Source organism: Lactuca saligna, chromosome 8 (assembly GCF_052625555.1).
Source record: "Lactuca saligna cultivar CGN05327 chromosome 8, ASM5262555v1, whole genome shotgun sequence".
In the NCBI taxonomy this organism is placed as follows: domain Eukaryota; kingdom Viridiplantae; phylum Streptophyta; class Magnoliopsida; order Asterales; family Asteraceae; genus Lactuca; species Lactuca saligna.
In genome coordinates, this window is record NC_136424.1 from 23,047,082 (window position 1) to 23,063,596 (window position 16,515).

A 16,515-nucleotide genomic window follows, 5' to 3' on the forward strand; every position below is an offset into this window, starting at 1 on the left:
GACAACAAGTATAACTAAGCATGCATTCCTTCATCGGGTACTACCCGTCATCGAACCGTAGTTCGGAAACATATATATAAACATTCCTCAGGCCCCGCCCGGCATCAGACCGAAATCTGAAAGAATACACACATTCCTCGGGCTTACCCCGGCATCGGACCTTAGTCCGGAACATACTAACATACGTAAACAGACCGGCATTGGTCCCTTCGACCCGTTCTTACAGGAGACAACTCACCTCTCAAAGCTGAAAGCAGAATCTCACGATGAGGAATCTCTTAACGGCTGCTCCGAGGACTCCCCGAGCTGTTATTACCAACATAATACTTAGTCAAAATCCAATAATCCCTTATATATCATTCCATACCCAAAACCCCTTCATGGGTCGACCTTGGTCAAATTCAGAGTCAGAGTCAACACCCCGGTCAAAGTCAACATTCTAGTCAAAGTCAACATTCTGGGTTGACTCAATTCGCCAAGTCATCCCCCTTGACTCGCTGAGTTTCCATGCTACTCATGGTTGCGATAAAACGAGTCAACCCGTCGAGTCCCTCCTTGGACTCGTCGAGTTCTACCTGGTACATAATCGGGACAAATCGACTTAACCTCGTCAAGTTCCTCTATGAACTCGACAAGTTATTCAGACTGTTTGGGCCATATTAATGGATTAATCATCTACTCTTCAGATCTAAGCTTCATATTTCTCATATACTGTGAAATGTCCTTTTAAGGGTAAAGTTTTCAACTTTACCCGTTAGTACCTTTACTTAATGGGTTTTGCTCAAACTCTAACTCTTTAGGACCTAGATATTGGTCCACAAGCCATCCATACTCCAAACTAAAGCATACAAACAGAGATCTAGAGCCTACACACTACATAAAAATGTAAAGCTTCCACTTTTCACTCCATGCATGGCCTTTTGGTGCTTAAAAGGCCAAAATGACATCTTATGGCTTGCATGGGGCTACAATGGTCATAAAGTTTGCACCTTTATGCCATGAAAGCCCTCCATGATTCCAAATCTAGTGGTTCACTCACTTGGGACGTCCATATCCCAAAGGTCAAGCTTCTTGGACCAAAAACCCAATAAAATGATAATAAAGAGATCTAAGAAGCTACTAAGAAATTTTGAGACTTGATTACCAGAAAGTGATGAGAATGAAATGGAGTCTCTGGATCTACTATCTTCTTCTTGAATCCCCAAGCTTCTCCTTCCTTCACAAGCTTCAAAACACACCAAGTTTCTCTCAAGGGTGGCTCACAACACTCAAACTAGCATTAGGGTTTCTGGACTCAGGGTTTGGACAATAGAGTCTGGTAACCTTAGAGTTTAGGATGTCTAAATAGGCTGTAAAATCCCGGATTTAGGGTTTCCCAAACCCAGTCCAACTCGTCGAGTTGTTCTTCCAAAAACACGCATGACAACATTCCTACTCGTCGAGTTCTCAACCTTGAACTCGACGAGTTACCTGCTTGTTTGGAGATTTTCTTTCCTTATTTGGCCTTCTAGTTTCTAGGTGTTACATCATTTAATCCCAAAATTAATTCCAAATTAATTTCTGATTAAATACTAATTAGTAATATGATTTCTAATTAATATCTATTCTTATGATATATTAATAAATCATTTTTATGCACTAATTTATTATTCTAAATAATAAACTCAACCTCTTTCTCCAATAGTCATCCTGTCTAGTTTCCAGTGTGAAGGTAACCCAAAAGGACCATGCTACTATCAAATCAAGTACATACCAATTATAGTTATAGGCTTAGACACCTAATCCAACACTCTTCCATACCTTTCCATGGATATAAAGATTGTCGAAAACAGAGTTGGAACAAAGAAGTTATGACCATTTGAAGTTAGGGTGGTTTTGGGTTAAGTTGTGTATGTTGGGCGTACTAGGGCATCCCTAGTACGTTGGGCGTAAATTGACTATGTTGGGAATACACGATTAGTGCTTAAACCTATTTTCTTGGTTTGAGCCCTATTTAAGCTCTTTAACTCTCCCAAATACATTCCATTCTTAGCCTCCACCTCTCCAACACCCTCTCTTGTAACCTTAACCCTAGATTGAGCCTTATGAGCAAAAAGAAAGTGTTTTTAAGTGTTTTGGAGTGTTCTAGGTGCACCTTGGAGAAGAAGGAACTCATTGAAGAAGTGTTGGTTACATTGGAGCTTGTAGATCCAGACTTTGTTCACCTTGATCTTTCTTCTAAAGGTATAAAGTTTGAATCTTGATGATGAAATTGTTAGATTTAACTAGTTTTGGGTGTTATGAGCTTTTGGTCACTTTAAGTGCATAAAGTTTAGATTTTGAAAATTTGTGGCCTTGTTATGGATAAAGTGGAAACTTTATCCATCTAAACATCATTTTGATTCAGATCTAAAGGTTGGAGACTTGTATTTAATGGATTGGGTTGAAAAGGATGTACTTTTGGATCCCTTTGAGACTTAAAGACTAGATCGTGTTTGTTGGGACCATTCTAATGGATAAAGTTGGAAACTTTATTCATTATGGAGATATTATGAACCAGAAAAATGTGATCTTGGACCTTCTATCCTTTCCATACAAGAGTTGTGACGTCTTATTAGGTTAAGAACTTAGGGTTTTGGACATTAAGCACTTTATAGCCATGCAAAGTCATAAAAAGTTGGAAATTTTATGACTTAGGACATCATTTTGGGCTTGGGTCTGTGTTTTGGATGTAAGAGATTAATGGAATAAGCTCTTAATGGAGTTTTGGGACTGGGTTGTGTATGTTGGGTGTACCTGGTGGTACGATGCGCATACACAGTCAACACCCCGCTTTTGGTCAACATCAAAGTACGCTAGGTGTACTCTCTTAGTATGCAGTACTCCATTGGGAAGAAATATTGACTTTTGGACCTTGACCGTTGACTTTGACTTTGACCAGAGTTGACTAAGTTTGACCTAAGGGAAATTTGGGTAATCTGATTCATAGTTTGAGATTTGGGTTCCTATTAATTGTATATGTGACCAGTAGAGATAGCTTTTAGAACAATGATCGATGCAGCTATTCTTTCAGACTATGAGGTGAGTTTTCTCACTATATATATGGGTCGAAGGCACAAATGTCAGCCCATTACTTGTTATGTGGAATGTTAGTTGTCCCTGTGATGTTTGCATGAAAGACCGGGATCTGGCCCCTGACAATTATATGAAAGAACAGGATATAGCCCCTGACACTTGTATGTAAGATCAGGATTTAGCTTTCGGCATTGCAAGGAAAGACCACTGGGGAAGCCCATGACACTTGTATGTTTTGGTGTGTGGTATTTTGGGAAACTCACTGAGCTTTGTGCTTTAGGATTCATATTTATAGTTTCAGGTACTTTTGGTTCAAATGGGAAAGGCCCGGCATGACTGCACAACATCCCTCAAAGTTTTCCGCATTGGCAATTAATTATATTACTCTAATGTTTAAATGATATATTCACTTTGATCGGTTTTGGAACAACTCGTTTGTATGATTTATTGTTTTAAAAATAAAAAAATTTACCTTGGATTGTCGGGACGTTACATGATATGTTATATGATTTAGTGTATGATGGTTATGTGTTATTATGTGTATTGCATATGATATGTATAATGTAAATCCACTAGTTGATGATTACATCAATTTTGTTCCACGTGACTTTATCAATGGAAATGTGGCTTCATCGATGTGGTCAACAACATAGTATACACATGTAATGATACGGAAAAGTTCAACTCAAGATGCATAACGATCATCGGCTTGATCAAGGGTTGTCGGCACTGAATTTTTTATGTTTGGTTATGGAGAAGAAAGAGTGAAAGTTGTTCTTGTTGGCTTTGTTATTCTCATTAGAAATCGATAACCCTTTATCTACAAAAGTTCAAACCAGGATGCATAATGATTAAATCGTTGATCGTTACACATGTCGGGTGAGTTTTTCCAAATCATTACATGCCCCTACAATATGTTTGACCACGTCAATGAAGTTATGTGGAAGAGAATTGATGCACTTGTCAAGCAATAGATTTACAACACCATCTCTCTAGATTTACTCTAATAGTATAATGAAGCTGAAAGCTTCTGACATGGAGTTACAAAAACGAATGCAATAAATCTTTCAAAATAGCATAGATATAAAGTTTATTTTTTAAATGTTTGAGGTTTAATCCGAAATAGTAAAATATAAGGACAAACCAGAAAAAATAAAAAAAAATTGAGATTCAATGTAAGGCTTTTTTAAAAGAAAATAAAAAATTGAGATTCAATTTTAAAAAAGCATTAAACATTAGGTTGTCTTTTATGTAATTAACCCTTTAATTTACAACGAGTTTGTTGGATTATAAACTTTATTGTTTAATAACCTGCTTATTTGTTGATGCTACTTACACCTATGTAAACCTACTCGCCTTATGAAATGTGAGTATTAGTTTATCTACACAGTTGGTGCTTTCTTATAATTATCTATTTGATTTATGTTTGTTAGCTTGGATCAAATCAGATAAAAACGACATTAACAACAAAGATTAAATCACATAATTTTACAAATCAAAATCAAATAAATAATCATTTTACTAAAGTTAAAACCGATAAGATAATTTTACAAATATCTAATATACTAGTCATCGGACCAAAACTTGACAAATGCAGTAATGAAAGCCTTGATAAATGTCACAAATCGGTGAGTTTCTGTGCGACTAGATTTCTTCGATGCAGCTTCCCATGACTCACTGCTTAAAAAAATTAAGTTAATCAATCAATCAATCGTGTCACTCAAATTACAACCCACACACACACACACGTGTACTTACAGATTGATTCTGTTTAACGTTGCTGTGGTTCTTCTCTTTTGGGAATTGCTGTGATCACTTGATTTGTTAAAATTTGCATTTCTTTCATCATCATCTTCAAGTGTCGATTGTTGTACAGAAATGGTGTGGAGATTCGGAGTGTATGCACCATTTACATTCTGCTAACATGAGATGCAATGTTAATAATCAATATGAAGGTACGTATGTATATGTATATGTATAATGTATGTATGTTCAAAAGGAACTCACTTTTTCTTCAACAGGAAGACCATCTTCAAGTTTAACATCTATGTTTTCTTCAGTTGAGGAATGATTTTGATTCTTATGATTTTCTTCCTCCAACTGTATATCCACCACTTCCCTTTTCTCAGTATCCTTTTCCTCCATGGTTACATGTCCTAAAGAAGAAGAAGAAGAAGAAGAAGAAGCTCCTACAACTACATTTTCTAATTGTTTTTCAGATTGATTTGTTACTAATGCATCTTTTTGATCATCCACAATAGATCCTTCTTGAGTTACCATATGTACATGGAGATCAACAGACATTGAACCCAATGGGTTGTGTTCTAAGAAACTATCTAATTTCTCCATGTTTTTATCACCTGGAGATGACTTAGGTGGGCCCAGCACCCGGTTTTCTTGAATTATCTCCCGAACGATTTCACGCACAGTGTAAAAGGACCCACCAACTTCCTTACGTGTCAGATTCAGTGATGGGAAATCTCCATTGTTTGATTTCTGGTATCTGCAAAAACAAAACCAAATCTTATCAATTATCATCTTTCAGTTTGTGTATGAATGTGTTGCTTTAGAAAGACATGAAAAGACCTTTTGATAAAAGTTTCAACCATTCCTTTCCTTTCCTCTTTTGAACGCCGAATTACTGATTTCTTCCCTTCAAAAGAATCATCGAACTTTGCTAAAGCAAATGTTGGCCCAACCCAACCTCCTCTACTCACATGCATTGGATCAAGAAAGAGTTGATCAACAACCACCAATTACCAAAACCTACAGAACACGATCAATGTCATATTCTTAAGTCTTAACAAACAAGATAAGGCACAAAAACCCTATCATGTTGACACTAATGATTCTACTTCAATACTATACACCACTTATGTAATGATTAGGCAAATTCAGTTGCTGCTTTTAAGTCGAAACCCTAGAGCTATCATATGAAATGTGTGAGAACATGTTCATCCAAGATGGATTTTCGGTTTGAAAAATGGCGCTCCATGTTTTCAAATCAAACGCCTCGATTTAGTTTAGAAAGTTGTCGAGAGCCAATAACTCAATTGATGTACATTTTCACCTGAGAATTTGAGTTGACAGTGATAACCAGTCGTAATTAACATGTGTATGAGATATTGAATGCGGGAAGAACAGAGAGGAAGAGAAATAATTGAACATCGAAGACAACTCGAAATGAAAATTGAGATGAAAGTAAAACCATAGGAGATGTCAGCCATATGCATACATTTGTGTGTGATTGTGTAAATTACCTGAAGTGTGTATCGGCTGTGTCGGAGAACGGTTGAGATGAAAGCTTAGGAGTTGGGAGTGACTGGAAACCCTACACAGTTAGAAGGGGGAGTGGAAGTGTGAAAGGGAGTGTTCCGAGGATGCTTTTATCACTTTATGTTTTTCATTTTCTTTTTAAATGGCGACACTATTTTTTTGCACCTATAAATGTTTTTTTACATCAAAATTATAGTATACTGATGTTATTATGTTGTCTCATTAGATTAAAAATATATAATTAGAATTTTATAATTATAACCTGTTAAAATTTTATAATTATACGTTACATTAACTATAAACTTATAATTTTTATATTATATTAATATATGAACTTATAATTATTTAATGTGAACAATATGATAAAATAAACATTTACTAAAATCAAATCATTTAACAACTAATGTTAGTTTTAATTCCTGTTATGATTAAGTGATTTGAAAGTTATATATTTGACTATTTTTTAAATTTTAGCTCATTACTTAAAATATCAATATTTATAAAATAAAGAAATATAGTTAATTCTTATTATTAATTAAGTTTAAAATCACTTATTATTATCAAAAATTTATAAAAGGCTATATATATATTTTTTTCGTAATTATCTCATATTAACTACTATTAACTAGCCAATTTATGTGTTATTAAAATTTAAAAGATCATTGAAATTTAATAGAAATTTGAAAGGTTATAGGATTTTCAAAATTATATGTTTTGTCTCTTTTATAGTATAGAATAAATTATATGAGTTAATTACTTATAAGGATAAAATACTTTAGTCGGTGTATATATTTGACCTCTTATGTTTTTTCTCGTGTGCGTATGATCATTGAATTTCTTTAGCCTGTTAAAACAAGAATTTTCAACCAAAAATGAATTTTCCAATCATATTCACCGATCAAAACACTCATGAACAATCGCATTCAAACACAGACAATCATCAAAAACACACAAGTCTAAAAATCGATTGTGTGTGTGTTTTTGTTTCAAACTCATTTCTTACACACACCCCTCTAAATTATCTGTAAAAGTTTTTATTTCTGAATAGTAAATTAAACACCAAAAAAGACTAAATTTCACAACCATTAAACTTGATTACTACTACAACATAAACATTCAACATTTAACCATCATCAAATAGCCAAACACAGGAAAACTTACCATCGAATTCAAGAATACAATCATTTACTCTTTTTATTGAGATATTGTTATTCTTAATTATTCTGCCATTCCACAAACCTACAATTTAACAAATCCGCAAAAAACTCACAAATTACCCACCAATTAACTCAAAAAAAAAGTGGTCTATGAAGTGAAAACAAAAATCTGTAGTCAAGTGTATAATATACAAGGAGTAAAAAAAAATAAGAATAATACACGTGTTCAACTTTCTACCAAAATAACAAAAATAATTTGAACCAAAAGAATGCAAGTACACGTGTGGTTGTACCTCTGTATTTCTCCTTTCTCTTTGTATGGCCAACACATTATATATACCCACTAGAATAACATTCAGCCCCCTTTGTATATCTTTTGTTGGGGTTGTGATCTGTATATGGTGTACTGATCACAACCCCAACCCAAACCAGTGAACCAATCGCTGGTTCACTGGGAACCGTTCCACGGTTAGAATTTATAATTTAGAATTTAGAATGTTTCTATCCGGCAAGTGTTTTTTGCTTGTATCCAAACTTTAACCTTTCGAGTATTTTCTCTTTTTGTTTTCTTTTTTTGTCCATTTTTATTCTATATCTTTCTTCTCTTTCTCTTTCGTATATACCTTGCCAATGTACTTCTCCTGTTCTTGGCCATAACCATGTTTCATAATCATAGGGATGATCACCATCATCAGCTGCCTCTGCTAGATCTTCATCCATGCTTTTTAATAAAGTGGCATTGAAATATTTACTCCACATTAACCCTTTTCGATCTTCTACTGGGTGGTGTTCTTCTAATGACCCTGAATTTGGGTCGATGTAAACCATGGTTCTACCACTATGGTATGCCCATACATTCACCAACAGCTCCAGTATCCGACAATAGCAATGTTGTTTCTGTTTTCAATATTCATACAAGATAATTATTAAAAGAATATAAAAAATATAAAACAAAATGAAAATGTAAACGATATAGTATAGTCTTAAAAGTAAATTATACTTTTGGTCCTTGAGTATAGCGTGATTTTGCAATTTTGGTCCTTTTTTGGAAATTCTTGTGATGTTTTTCGGTCCCTGTTCTAAGTAAAATGACTATTTTTGGTCCCTGAGTATAGCTGATTTTTGCAATTTTAGTCCCAAAAATATAGTCATTTTACTTGGATCAGGGACCAAAACTGTGTTATAAAAACCTCAAATAAATACCAAAATTGCAAAATAAAACTTTTAGGGCCCGAAATTGAAAAAAAAAAATCAGGTACGCTCATGTATCAAAAATGTAATTTACTCTATAAAATGAAAAGCATATTAGAATCTAAAGAGTAAATTATATTTTTGGTCCATAAGTACAGCTGACTTTTTGCAATTTTGGTCTCAAAAAGTTATGTTAATCTTATATTTTGTGTTTTTTCTAGATTAAACCTCATCTTTATTTTTTTCATGAAAAAAAAAAAAAAAACTTATATTTTTTCATTTTTCCCGAAAAAACCCTCAACTTTGTCTTTTTTTCCAAAAAAAACCCTCAACCTCCTAATGTTTCCAAATAAATCCTCAACCTTTTTAGTTTTTCCTGAAAAGCCCCTCACATTTTACAACCTTTTTTAGAGAAAAATGACTAAAAGGGCCAGATCGGAAAAAATTAAACAATGCAAGGTCTTCCATGAAAAAAAATAAAGTTGAGATTTAATCCGGAAAATACACAAAATACAAGGTCTTTGATGAGATTAACCCAAAAGTTCTCTTGTAATTCTGGTCTTTATTCAAATATAGCTAATTTTTGCAACTTTCGTGCCAAAAAACATTACAACCTTAAACTAGGACCAAAATTGAAAAAATCAGCCATACTCAGGGACCAAAAATGTAATTTATTATAATTTTAATACCTCACTCAAGGAAGATCCTAACATGCATTCAGTGGCTGTAGTTGAATTCATGTGCAAACTGTCAAGAGAATCAGCAAACATCCTGTAGTAAAATTTAACAAATTAGTATTAAAAAAAAATACATGGATTCATTTTGTTTATAGTTTGATAATAATTTTTTTTTATTTTATTCACCTGGAAAACATCATGAATTCTAGAAAAGAAGGGGTGGCCATGACCCAGCTGTGAAGGGAAGACCAGTGGCCACCATCTTCAGGCATTGGCGGAAGGGCTTCCACATATGACGGCAAAGCATACATCCGTCTGAAAGCATCCTGAAAGGCCATTCTGCAAGCATTCGATTCAGGGGTATTTTAGGTATTTCCATCAACAAATAATTCACGTATGAAGGTTGAGTGTTACCTGCAATTTCCAGCATTTAAGATGTCACACATGGACCAAAATGTTAAAATATGGTCATTTCCAGCAAGTTCCCCATCCATGTCTAAGTGGGCCCAAAAATACATCACGTCTCCTTTATGTTTCTGTTGTACTGTTCCTTCTAGAACCCTTTCAGCTTTCGAGGACAAAGATACCTGAAGTAAATAATTTCGTTAGCAGAGGGCATTTTGGTCTTTTCATGAATATACTGATATACCTTCCTTGCAGCAGCACGCCATGATTGAAATCCAATCCAAGGTCGTTTATGAACATTATCCACCCGATTTGCAATTGAAAACATGCCACCCATTTCAAGTAAAATATCTCTGTAATAACTCTCATTTAAAATAGAAAGCCTCCCAACTGCATCCACATCATCTGATCTCAATCTTCTAGATTTTGCAGACTGTACAAAATAACTAAAATCATAAATAAAATCTAAACAAATGAAAATTTAATAATAAAAAAATATATATTTTATAAGTAACTTACTAGACTTAGACCACGATATAAAGAACCATGGTGCAAAAAAGGCCAAGCCCCTGCTCCATTGTAGATCTCGTATATGCATAAAGGTTGACCAGTCCTCTCTAGCTCCCCTTCATCTCTTTCATTTGCTTCAGATTTTAATTTTTCTGCTTTTTTAGCATCACGATATAATTCATCCCATACACCATAGCTTTTATCTGTTCTTCCCTCAATCTATCACATCAAATTAAATGTCACGCCTTGCTTAGATATAAAAGAAACTAACATTGATGAATATTTTGAAAAAGGGTAAAATCGTCATTTAGTCTCGTTCAGACGGTTTATTCGGTTTAGAAAAGAAACAATCCATACAGGACTAGATGGAAGAAGAAAAAAAAGTGCTCATAAAATAAGTTATGTTTTTACTTTTTAAAAAAGGTTGTACCTCTTCCAATTCTACCCTTTCAACTTCTTCTGAACTATCGATTTCACTTAAAACAATCCAGTCCAATTCGGTTGGAATATCCTCTGGCATTATCTCGGGATCATTCTGTGTGCTTCTTGAATCCATTATTAATGTCATGTGTTCTTCAATATCAAAAACTACACTGGTGTTTTTATCATCTTTGTTTATAAAATATGCCATGTCATCTGTTTCTTCTGAGAACAAATCCCATTCCCATTCACGTGATAATTGAGAAATGGAATGTGGCAACATGGAGTCTGATGGAAGTGTAAGAACATTGTTGAGAAGTTTTATATAACCAGAAACACATTCTGAAGCATGCATGTTTTTAGCAAGAAACCTTCCGGAAGAAGCAATGGTAGTGGCAAAATTTGAGAGCTTTCCTTTTGATACAAGAAGCAAGAAAGCTTTCATCAACTCATCGGGTTTTTCTTTAGAAAAAATAATTCCATTTTCGCCATCAATAACCTGGGGGATTGAGAGATCTTTATAGAAAAGAACAAAAAGAAAATCATATTTTTACCTCACCTAATTGAAATACTGTAGAAATAATGTTGAACTTACGTATTTTTTTATGATGGGGTAATCAGGGGCAATTATGGGAACACCAAATGTCATGGCCCTAGTGAGTAATGAAGGGAACCCTTGCTCATCTTGAGAGGAACCATATAAAACAATATCAGATATTAATAAAATCTCGTCCACATCAGCATCTAATCCATAATGTCTAACCGAATCACGGTTGAGACCCAAATGTCCAGCAATATCCTGTGAATATAACATTTTTTTGTGACAATATGATCTTTAAAAAAAAGGATATAAAAAAGAATCGTATATATACCTGTAAAGCATCGTTATAGGCAATACTGGAGTTCCCACATACGAATAGAAATTTGAATGAAGGGCCCACATCTCCTTCCTTTGCATATTTGATAAGCAAAGGTCCTAAGTTATGCATTGCTACAGCATAATCCCATGATAGTTCATTGTAGAAGAAAGAACTTCCAACAACCAAAACTATCATATCATCTTCACCAAAACCATTTTTCATCCTTAATTGAAATTTGGAGTGACTTTTTAGGTATCTTTCAGCTGCCCACACATCTATTGGTGATCCAGGAATCACAAAGAAGTTTCCAGTGTCAAGCACACTATATAACATCTGAAACAACATGCTTATATAAATCATGATTGAATTCAAGAAACAGTGTAATAAGATGTTCATGAAAATATAGCGACTCATAATGGGGTGATAAATTACCGGGAAAGAATAATCTGGAAACACAACCACATCAGCTCTTCTGAAAACATTCTTCCAATATGTAATTAGATGTTCATGTGGCAATTCTTGATATAGAGGAAGGCGATTTGAAAGGGTGTCTTCTTGAATTATCCAAATGAGTTGTACAGAGCAAAAGGGCTCCTGCATAAGGCTGCATACATATAAAAAACTTACAAATCATGGAGAAAGTACAAGTTCAGTAGTTTAAAACAAAAGATTTTAATAATTCAAATTAACTACCACATACCTTGAAATAGCATTATGTGCTTCTAGAGAATTTACAATGATGCCATCAAATCTGCAGCAATAGATGGAACACAGTTTATGTAGCTGTATGTACTGAAATCATCAGTAAATGTGACAAAGTATATACACGTTCTAAAATCATCAGTGACAAATCATATTGTTGAAAAATGCATTGAAAGAGAAAGAGAGAAAGAAAACATACATTGACCAATCAATATGACCATAATTTTCAGGACTTAGAATGGAGACTTGGCCAACAATCTTCTCCCAGAGTGATTTTGTTTTGCCATCTTCTGTTGCATATATCTGTATGGAAGAAGCATTATGAAGATGAAAATTAAAGAGATTTAGAAATCTAGTTCCACAAATGGATTTTCCTTGCTTCTTAACAGGGACATATTCACATGCACCCAACAAGAAATTTAAAATTATGCAGTTGTGTATATCCCTATCAAGAAAATCACTTCAATGATCTTATCAGTCTAACATTAGGCTGCTTAAAGAACACTTAATTCTACATATGGAATTATGGATCTTCCAGATGAAAAACGATAGCTTGATGTTTTCATGCCCAGTCAACATAACAAAATCACACATGTAGAAAAACATAAACCAGCAAACAGACAGATAGATATAGTAAGAGGTACTGAAGTTCCAGAAATAATCACCTGAAGCACATAACCAAGTCCTCGAATATTCTTCATCACAGTAAGCAGCATCAATGACAATGGGTCATCCTCCATGTTTCCTAAGATCTTACAATGATCAAAACAAGGCACTGTTGTAAATATGAGATCATGAGTGTTCATGCATGTATAGACACTTAACCACTGGAGCACAATATATGGGTAGTGAAAGTAGTGAACCAGAATACATAAATCAAGCTTAATTTGAATCTCTAATTTCTCCTATTCTCTTTCTTTCAAGTTTTTTTAGTTCTTTTATCATTCTCTTTGTTGAATCCTAAAGAAATATTATTTAAACTAAGAAATATGAAGCTCTGGTTACTTTTGATGTTAAGGACCACCAATGTAGAGTTTAAAAGGTGAAGCAGTGAAGACGTTTGATTAACAAAAAAGCACCAAATAATTCACGCAATCACTATCTCCATTATTTATAGTTCTCAATTGCATATCCCTCACCTACCCAGACACCAAACCCGATAGGTCCATAATACCTGTTACTTTCCCTCACTATCCTACAGGTCCTTTCTCTCTGCTTCCCGAACATCAGGTATGAAAACCGAAGAATAAAAATTTCAATAAGTGGTCGTCGTTTTCGTCTGTAAAAGCATCAATACTCAGTACATTAAACTAAACAAAACTTAAAGCACTCACAATTGCAAGCCTAGGAGGTCGAACTCCAACCCGAGGCTTGTGCCTTGCACGTTCGATCTCGAAACTCCTATCGATCCTCGATGAAATGAACTTCAACGAACTTCCGAACTTCAAACCCTCGCGCACAGTCCTCCCGATCCTCTCACCGCCGCCCTGCCGGAAAACCATTGAAGCTATCGAGCTCTGTAGCACCATCGATGCCAGTGCAAACGCAAAAACAGCAATCAATATACACAAGTAGAACCACGACGTTCCCCAGACTGAGCACAGCTTCCGAGGAACAACGGGTCGGCCTCCGACGTGAGATCGGCGCGGCCGATCCGATAAGCTGATGACTGTAGCAGATGATTTCGATAAAGGTATAGGCGCAGGTTTAGGGTTTCTCTTGGATGGGAATCGACCCCGGATCGGGTTTAATCCGGTGCCGTCGGAGTTAGCATTTGAGTTGTCACCGTCGTTTGTACTGGGCGAGTTCTGGCCCATGTTTCAGCAATCTAACCGAGCAAACTCAGTTTTAACATTGATTCTCCATTGAAACCAAACAACGGTGAATCTGATGAAGATGATGAAGGATTTGATTTTTCACACACACAGAAAAAGAAAAAAGAAAAAAAAAAAAGACACAAACACAAAAAGTCCCTTCTGTTTGGGCAGTTATGGTTATTAGATATAGTGTCTGTATAAGTATAAATGTTATATGTATATGTATGTATGTGAGTATTGTTGTTTTCGAGAGTGACGGTGATTGAGATGAGATCTGATTTGTGATTTTGCTTTTTTCAGTTTAAACGCGTTTTCGAGAGGGGGAAAAATGAGCATCTTTTGATTTTGCTGGGGTGCTAAAGTGAATGCAAAATGTTCCAAATAAATTTTAACACAATATATTTTTTATAAATATTTTTATTATTTTTAAATCTTTCACGATTAAATTCTTAATTTTTTAGTATCATTCAAAATTTAATATAATTTTTTTTCTTAGGCTACTCGGAGTATTTTTTTTTTTTCTTAGGCTACTCGGAGTGGGCAACGCCTGCTCCCGTTATTATGCCTAATAACACCTAATAATGCCAATGAACACCGTCCCCTTCCATGTTATTCCATGTTAAAGGCATCCCCGTTACTTCCTGTTACTACCATAACATCTTTTAACGGCATTTTCTTCTTTTTCTCCTAGTAACACGTGTGGGGCGTTGCCCACACCCACCACTCTTATTATAACGACAACACTCTTTAATTCGTTAAATTCTCTGAAAGTTAGCATCCAAAAAAGTTGGTATATTTTTGAAAATTTATTATAGATCAATTTTCAGTTTTTCGTCGATCCAATCTGATTTTAAGAATTTTTATTAATTCTTTATTTACAACATTCAATCGAGAACATTTCTTATCGCGAAAACATTTGAGAACAAATTTGAAAAACACAATTTTTTTTAATTAAAATTATAAAATAATATTCATATAAATCAAAAAATAGTTACAAACAATTAAAAAACCCATTAACTAACATCACTCATCACCCAACCAACACCACCACCCACCACCACCACCACCCGTCACTAACCACCACCACCATCCACCTCCACCACCAATCACCACCGCCTGCCACCACCACCCACAACCACTACCTACCACCACCCATCACTACCCACCACCACCCACCACCACCACCACCCACCACCCGCCACCATCACCACCACCATCACCACCCGCCACCACCACCCATCACCACCGCCCATCACCACCACCAAATATCATTACCTATCACCCATCACCACCACCAACCACTACCCACCACCCATCACTACCCACCACAACCACCATTCACCACCATAACCACCACCACCCATCACTACCCACCACCAACCACCACCGCAATCACAATAGCTAGTAAAGTTGATATTTGTATAAAATTTTTTATGAACACCAAGTGTTTGATGAAATGTCTCAATAAAAAAGTAGTATTTTATGTGAAAATCTCTAACTTTGAACCCTCATTAAGCCAAGCATTAAGGCCCTTAGGTTAAATTGAATTTCGCATATTAATAGCTTAATAAGTAACTAACAATCATATAAAAAGTGATAAACTTAAGGCTTAACCATTAAGTCCTTAATAGAACACCAAAAATGATTTAGAAGATATTATGATCAATTTTCCCAAATATGTCCTCCAACTTCTAAAATCCATGCAAGTCAATACGAACATATAAAAATCATGAGACTTAGTTTATAATGTGATATCTGTTATCGTGCATACTGTCTTTGTGACTTATTATGTTGTTATATATGTTGATCTTATATGCTTATATCGAGATATGTGATATCATGCATTATGTCTTGTGATTCATGTCGTGTATCGTCCTTTGCATTGTTGAGATAGGACCACAGGGTCCGCCCGAGTTGTGGAAGCGGAGGGTTCCATTGAGACACATTGACCGGAGGGTCTTATTCGAGATATAGCCATGAGAGGCTAATGAGATGTGTGTGGTATTTTGGGGACTCACTAAGCTTTGTGCTTACTGTGTTATCTGTTATGTATTTCAGGTACCTCTCAGGATCACGGGAAGGCGCTGACTTGATTGTACACACGAGATGGAGTTATGTTTCTGAGGACCATGGATTTTATTCAAACAACTATGAACATGTGTTTTTGATAATTTGACATTTTGGAGATTTTGTGATATGTGTTGATGAGATTTATGTGATTTTAAAATGAAAATTTCGTTTGAAAATTTACGTTGTTACAGTACAGGATAACACAACACAAACTCTATACAAAACAACTAGGTTTGGGTAAAAGTTTTCAACTTATTTAATTAAGCGGGTTGACACAACACGACACAAAAATTAAATGGATAAGGGTAGGGTTGAAAGTTTCAGCTCGATTATGAATCATTTACTTATATGAACTTTTTTTTTAATTATTTAGATA

At 35.0% G+C, this 16,515-nt stretch overlaps 2 protein-coding genes across 4 annotated transcripts; both read right to left on the bottom strand.

Annotated features, from left to right (window-relative positions):
• Positions 1-4,503: 4,503 nt before the first annotated feature.
• LOC145008261 (uncharacterized) lies at positions 4,504-6,453 on the bottom strand. Of its 2 annotated transcripts, none has more exons than XM_078966888.1 (5): positions 6,315-6,453; positions 5,641-5,820; positions 5,062-5,557; positions 4,813-4,970; positions 4,504-4,731 (listed from the first exon to the last, which is right to left on the bottom strand). In XM_078966888.1, exons 2-5 carry the CDS (start codon positions 5,775-5,777, stop codon positions 4,620-4,622), a joined length of 903 nt encoding a protein of 300 aa, XP_078823014.1. In that variant the 5' UTR covers positions 5,778-5,820; positions 6,315-6,453; the 3' UTR covers positions 4,504-4,619. The 2 variants fall into 2 exon arrangements, with proteins under 2 accessions (XP_078823014.1, XP_078823013.1); XM_078966887.1 differs by having other exon boundaries at positions 4,813-4,973.
• Positions 6,454-7,590: 1,137 nt separating this feature from the next.
• On the bottom strand, positions 7,591-14,249 carry LOC145008632 (UDP-Glycosyltransferase superfamily protein). Of its 2 annotated transcripts, none has more exons than XM_078967217.1 (14): positions 13,587-14,249; positions 12,918-13,004; positions 12,452-12,555; positions 12,251-12,301; positions 11,983-12,154; positions 11,563-11,883; positions 11,286-11,489; positions 10,701-11,189; positions 10,280-10,489; positions 10,005-10,193; positions 9,770-9,942; positions 9,542-9,694; positions 9,368-9,449; positions 7,591-8,384 (listed from the first exon to the last, which is right to left on the bottom strand). In XM_078967217.1, exons 1-14 carry the CDS (start codon positions 14,067-14,069, stop codon positions 7,989-7,991), a joined length of 3,114 nt encoding a protein of 1,037 aa, XP_078823343.1. In that variant the 5' UTR covers positions 14,070-14,249; the 3' UTR covers positions 7,591-7,988. The 2 variants fall into 2 exon arrangements, with proteins under 2 accessions (XP_078823343.1, XP_078823344.1); XM_078967218.1 differs by having other exon boundaries at positions 12,918-12,997; positions 13,587-13,722.
• Between the last annotated feature and the right edge of the window lie 2,266 nt (positions 14,250-16,515).